This window comes from Athene cunicularia, assembly GCF_003259725.1.
Source record: "Athene cunicularia isolate RWA chromosome 4 unlocalized genomic scaffold, athCun1 chr4_part1, whole genome shotgun sequence".
Lineage (NCBI taxonomy): Eukaryota > Metazoa > Chordata > Aves > Strigiformes > Strigidae > Athene > Athene cunicularia.
The window spans coordinates 12407156-12414246 of NW_020799098.1; the positions used below are offsets into that span (position 1 = coordinate 12407156).

Below are 7091 nucleotides of genomic sequence, written 5' to 3' on the forward strand. Positions count from 1 at the left end.
CCCCATACAGTGCACTGGCAGCAGCCTAGGATCCTGCCTCAAGGCAACTAGAACTGAAGGATTAAAACAGAAGATACTAGTGCTTCTCCCAACATCTTCCTGCTGCATCTGCCTTGGCTTAGAGAAGTCAGTGAGTGGCAGGATGAGAGAGCAACATGTAACCCCATGTAACAGCCAGGCTCCCAGGGTTTCCTTTAGTCTGCTACCTCTGTAACAGTCCGGAGACTGAGATCTGTGAGATCCAGGAGGGAGGGAGAGAGCATGTCATCATATTGTGGCCACAAACACATCCCTTCTACTCTGTACGCACCTACCTTGCCTTCAGAGCATAGACAGGTTGCTCAACTTGTGAGAGACAGAAAACTTTATTAAGAAATAGTTATTCCACATTAGCAGGTTTGTCTGCTCGGTAAAACCACTACTAATCTTCATTTTTGGTCTCTTTTTCCTAGTTTACAAACTGTCAATAAACTATGACCTGTTCAGCTGTTCAAGGTTTTTCTGGGTTTTGGGTTTTTTTAGTTCCAGCCACTAGAAACAAGAAGTATGCTGACAAATACAACTTTCAGCAAATGTGCTGGATGAAGCGAGGGGTGGTTTTTAGAGGGAGGGAGTAATAGTCTGGGTCCCTTTCTAGAAAGGTTAGGGAGTCTTCTGTTTATATAGTTACTTCACTACCTAGAACTTCAAAGATACCTCAAACTTATGACAAAGGAAGTTCATATAAATATGTATTTTAATCTCCAAATTTTTTTTAATCTGTCATGTAGGATGCCAGATCCAGAGCCATTACGCTTATTTCCCCAGGAATCTTCAGTGAATGCCCCTGTGTCTGCTCAGATACAATGCCAGATTGTCAATTTTGATTATAATCATTTCTCTCCTTCACAATGTTGTGAAAACGCTCCAGGGCTCAGCATTCATAAATTAGTTCCAGCCAACTGTGGTGACTGATTAGCATGCTGGGAGACCAGATAACTGATATCTGGTGTCAGCACAGAACGGGTCCTGACCTACATGAAAAGCATCTGTGGCTACGATTCCCCATTTGGATGGATACCTCTTTGGGCCATGGAAACGTTTTTTTAATATAAGTTTTGTGGAACCACCAAGGGACTGAAAACCCAAGAACAATAATTCAAGTAACTGAAATAATATCTGATCCTACAAAACCCCCAATATCTCTAATGACAAGCACTTTTGCTGACTAGAACTGGACAAAATGAAGGAGGAATGAAGGAAACAGACACGGCAGTACTACAAGCAGCAGGTTGTTATGGCAGTAGAACATATCTGTGGTCCTTGGGACAACTACTAGTATCCTTACATCAACTTACACCTCCAAACCAGACAGAAGTGGCTACACATCTTTATTCCCTTAGTTAAAACATCCAGACATCAAGCCAGGGTAACGCAATAGGAATTGTTCACACAAGAAAATACTGTGGAAATAACATGCACTGAGAACTAAAGAGGTTCATACCTGGCTGAATACTGTTGCAATATGATTCACTCCTATATATTCTCTTGTCTGAATTGTAAAATCAGCTTCAGTACCTTGGCTGTACCTTTTACTAATTTTTAATGCTACTGCTCTAATCCAAAGCAGACATTCCACAAGAAACTAGAATTAAATCCTGTATTCCAAGTAAAATGTTAAATTAAAAAAAGAGACAAAATTAAAACCAGAGAGCCTGTAGTACATAAAATCATTGAAGCTAGAGTTCAAGTGGAAAAAGCAGACAGTAACCAGAGTGACCTAATTTCAAGGCCCAGTATTTGCAACTTGCTAATGTTAAAAACATACCACTTATCAGCGAGCATCATAGCTCTTAAATATTATTAGAAATTAAATATTTGACACACAGGTTTAAGAGAAATTTGTTTGTAATAATTTGAATTTTCAGAGAAGCAACTATAAAGTAACTAGAGAACTGACTAAAAATGCATAAAAGCAACAATTATCAGTAATTAGGCTAAGAAATTAAAGGCTGAATCATATGTACTGGTTTTATACTGCTGAGGTCAAATGTAATGCACATTTACTCTTTTGGATTCTACATAACAGCTAAAATAGACATGGCCCTTCATATTTGGGTTACAGCACCATATCATACCTGAAATAAGATCAACTTACCTTAGAAAGTTACGCTTGTGTACTTGCACAAAGTAGTTTCTATGCTATTTGTATTAGTTCCCCCAGCCTAGACTTTCAGTACAGTTTTCTCATTAAAAAACAGAAAAGAAAATTCTCCTGCGACAGGTAAGCACGGGCAAAAGACTCACCCAAAAACAGTGAACCACCTATACACAGCAAAATCTCTCATGGAAAGGTCAGCTGCACACAGGTTGTAAGCTATTATTTAAATACTAAACATTACAGAAAATTCAGAATTTAGTGAATGACTAGATTAAAAAATACCCAAACAGACAAGAGGTGTCTTTTTTACATGAGGCTTTAAAGATCTAGCACTTTAAACAAACTGAAATGTAAAGTACTTGCAAGTAATATTCTGCTTTGGGCTGGACCCTGATAACAAAACAGACCATGGAGTTCTGAGTGAATACTGAGCAAGTTCTGAGCATGGGAAGCTGCACATGCATATTCTCTGGTTTCAGGGTCCAAAACTTAAGTTTATCTTGCACTGCAATGTAACACACAACCAGCTGATAGACTATCAGCCCAGTCTTTGATTTCAGTATGTTTGTTTCATGCCAGAGGAAAGAAGAAATGACAAAACTTTACAATGTCTTTGTTAAGGAAAAACACAATCCTCAGTTTAAAGCTCTAAAGACTGGAAGAGGATCACAGCTTATAAATAAACAAACCCAAACCCCAGTTACTGCCATTGAAGCTACAGTCACCTTTGTTGGCATTCTCCTTGGTTATACAAGGAAGGTTTTTGAGCAGTACTTAACTGGAGAGAAAAATGTTCCTTCCTGTGAGCAGTGTTAGGCAGCAGTTCATGAGCTTCAGATGTTTAACAAATATTGGTGCAGCCTCTTTCAGAATCACCCACATGTTATACTAGCATGCCCCCAAATAAGAAAGTCACTGATGAAACAAGAACTGTAAAGAATCTTCAGTGCAAAGGTTACTACCTCCTACCGTTCTAATCTATAGCTGTGGTTTTAACCTCTTGCAACTGCCTTTGGAGTTAAGGTCCTTTCATAAGACGTACCAGAATTCAGAGACAGCTTACACAAGACCTGGGTAAAAAGCAAATGGTGAAGTACTTTGCTCCTCCTTGTCCCCTGAAAAGTGCATGGATTCTTTGTTAGCAGGAAGTATGGTTCCAGTACAATTTACCTGCTGTTTGTGCTTATCTGTGGCTACTGCATCCCACCAGAGACGAAAGAATTCCTGCTCCACAGCAATAAATTTGCGCTGCTTTCCTTTCATTAGCTCTTCTACAACAGATGTGTAGACATTTGCTGCGTAAGCGTGCATACTTTCCTGAAAGAAAAAAAAGAAAGTTGAAAATAAGCTCTGTTTTGCCTATATTAAATGGGGTGTTTTGAACACTCATTGGACTTGAGAAGAAAGAGATCCAAAACCTCACATTTGTCGCACACTTCCTTTGTACACTCAGAAAGTCTGAGCTCTCTCTGATTACATACAGCCTGTGGGCCCTTCAGCTGACGGAACCTGACTAGGTCATGGTGCAGTTTCCCCAAGATCTGCAGACACCAATACAAGCTTTCTTCTTGATGTACTGGGAACAGCTCACTCTGTTCTCATTGTTTACCTTAATTCAACAATGCCAAAAATGATGAGTTTGCACCAACATAGTTTAAAAACCCACATGCACACTTTATTCTTCCATTTCTGCTCTTCTTCTGATGGCCTGCATTATCAGGATTGTTTCTTCATAGTGAGTACAACTCTGTGCTGCAGGTGTGCACTGCTGGTATAATACGGTGACACTGAAATAACCTAAGTTAAACTACTACGGCCCTAAAAGTTTCTGTCATGAAAAATAACTCTATTCTGCTTGATGTTTTAGGATAAAGTAAAACCAAACTAGAAAAGGACTCTTAGAACAAATTTGATTGTTGACATAGAATCATTCAGAATCTGTGTATCTATCCCATGTATCCTAAACCAACTTGTATTTCAGAATGAGGCATGTGGATTTTACTGAAATGCAAACATGATAGTGATAATCAAATAACTTTAGATAGTTATATACTATCCTATGGCATCAATTGAACAACATCATGGTAATTTTAAAACTGTGCACATGAAGACACTTAGTGCACTCTTACTCTTGCCAGAACAACTTCTGCTAACTGGATAGTCTTCCACCCTTTACTGAATTTCAACGTGATATACAATATCTAAAGGCAACAGCAGAGAATCTAGAATTTCCTGCAACGTCTGTGTTTTCTTGTAACAAAGTTATCTGCATATTATAACACAGTTATTTTAACACTAACCATAACACTTTTCTGCTTAAACTACTGGTACTTGCTTAAGAACTCACACCACAATAGATGCACATACATCTTAAAGTGACTGACATATAGATCTCTCACCCACCTAAAAATTAATAGGCATGATATGTAAAAATATTAATCCATAGTTTTAACTTAGGCAGATTTCTTATATGAAAATCAAATAAAGGGGATATAAAAAGGGGATGATGTAATTCAAATCAGAAATGAACTTTTCCTAACCCCCTGCTTTCCACAGCTGAAATCCAGCTATCTTTGTAAAAATGCTAATGTGTCATTAGAAAAGGGGAAAATATTTGAGTGTAGGAGGAATGGCTTAAAATACAGTAGTGCTTATCTGAGTAATTACTTGTTCAATGATTTCTCGATCAGATCTTAATTTTTTTTTTTAAACAAGATTATGATTAGATGCTTAATACAAAGTGAAACTTTAACTAAGGGAACAGCTTTTAAGTTTTACTAATATGCAGCAGTGATACACTCAAATGATTGCTAAGGAATTTTAATTTTTCACTGGCAATTGGCCACATACAATATGTCCTAAAATCCAAGTGTATGTACAATGATTGTAACATCAGGCTCGATTTTAGTTCTCAGCAGAGATTTAAGAGCTGAACAGGGACTTTTCAATACTATAATATTCTGTGTGGTAATTTGCTGAAAATATTTTCTTGAGGTATTTTGGATATTAAGGCAAGATAGTGTTTATTCCGACTCGAACTACGCTGCACCTAAGCAGTAAGGTATTACCTAACCGCACAAAGTTTATAAACCCCAGTTGTCTGGGTGGGAATTGAAAACAATTGTTCTCACAACCAGGATACTTGCAAGCAACAATAAGAATCTTATTTCCAATTCATATTTTTCATCAGCTAATGAGATACTCTGAAACAATAAGCAGTGAACCAGTATAAATAATCAGGTAAGATTTTACTTAAATATAGATTTTAAAATTCTGCTATGATGTAAAAATTGTTTTGTACTGCAATCTAGACAATGGTGAGGTGTCTTTCACACCTATGGTTAAGAAACATCAGTCAGATGCCACATCTCATGTAAACTATGGTACCACTGTTATTATCAGATTGTAACAGATAGCTTACTTTGAGAGGAAAAAGAAAAAATTGTTTTATACATCCAGTGCTGGAATTCTCCATCAGTACTGTAATTTCCAGCACACAATGAAGATTACTGTTCCAATATCATAAACGCTTACTTTTCACTTTATAAATGAGAAACACTAAAAAAATAGTCTGTTGTCATGAGTGAAACGTAGTAACTAAGCAAACCAAAAATGTAAAATAGGTTGGGATCCACAGAGAGTTACCTTCAGGTTTCACTTTACTACAGAAGCATTTGAAATTATCCACAGGTGACCTCTGTGGCTTTTGACTACAAGAATTGCTGATGCCTGTAATTTAATAGCAGAGGAAGCGAGGCTTCAAGCAATTATATCTTCTAAAAAAAAAAAAAATTACGTGCTTCATTTCTCTCCAAGATCTTTGACCACTAACAGACCCAAAATAAAAAATAGTTTAGTATCGCCTTATGCAGTTTCTGAGTAGGAGTTTGAAGTATTAAAGGAGAAATTCACTGATCTTTCTTAAAAAAGGAAGACAAAATATATGCACAACAGAGATTCCTTGGTGAGCCATTAGCTCTTTTTTATCGATTACTTATACATCTGATGCCATTTCACTCCAGCCAGTGAAGTATCCACAGCACCTCTCACATAAACAAAAGTGATTCATACTAATGAAGGAGGAGTCAGGATTCTGACTAACAAATATAAAAAGTACTAACACCCCACTTGATTTATTTTGCTCTGTATCTCATCAATTTAGCAAAAGTTACTTTGCTACTGCACTTCCATAGCACTAGGCTCCAGCCCCACCCCAGCCATCGAGGACCTGCTCTCTGTAAGAAAAGACGTTGAGGTGTCATGGGGTTTTGCGTTACAGAATCACAGAATTACTAGGTTGGAAAAGATCATCCATTCCAACCATTAACCTCACACTGACAGTTCCCAACTACACCAGATCCCTCAGAGCTAAATCGACCCGACTCAAATCCCTCCAGGGATGGGGACTCCACCACCTCCCTGGGCAGCCCATTCCAACGCCCAACAACCCGTTCTGTAAAGAAATGCTTCCTAATATCCAGTCTAAACCTTCCCTGGCACAATTTGAGGCCATTAGCTCTTGTCCTCAGTAACAAGATAAACAAGTTAGGAACAAGATAAAAAGACCAAGAAAATCTGCCATATATCCAAAGCACACCGTCAAACAGATTAGAGATATGCCTTTAAAAAAAAAAAAAAAAAGGAAAAGGAAGCCCATCAGGAGCATCCTGAAGAACACTGACACGCACAAACCCAAAACTCGGGGGCACAGCTCCCAAGATAACCACACACCTCCTCCGAGCCTGCGGCGGGATCGGGGAGCAGCAGGGGAGGGGGCACAGCCCGGGAGAGCCGCGGGGCAGGAAATGCACCTGACACCGACTTACGCGCCTCTCCGCGGGCGTCAGGGCGGGGGCAGGCAGCCCCCCCGCAGCCAGCGCTACACGACTGCGGGGAGTTTTGCGAGCGCGCAGGCAGCTGAGCCGGGGTCGAGCAGCGGCAGCGCTCGGGC

At 39.0% G+C, this 7091-nt stretch overlaps 1 protein-coding gene across 1 annotated transcript in view; it reads right to left on the bottom strand.

The window, feature by feature from the left end:
- MAN2B2 (mannosidase alpha class 2B member 2) overlaps positions 1–7091 on the bottom strand; it is a gene marked incomplete at its 5' end in the record, with an annotated part of 36257 nt that overhangs the window by 26398 nt on the left and 2768 nt on the right. Inside the window, one exon of the mRNA XM_026846922.1 lies at positions 3311–3457. Coding sequence (XP_026702723.1) covers positions 3311–3457 — 147 coding nt within the window. The remainder of the gene's footprint in view (positions 1–3310; positions 3458–7091) is intronic.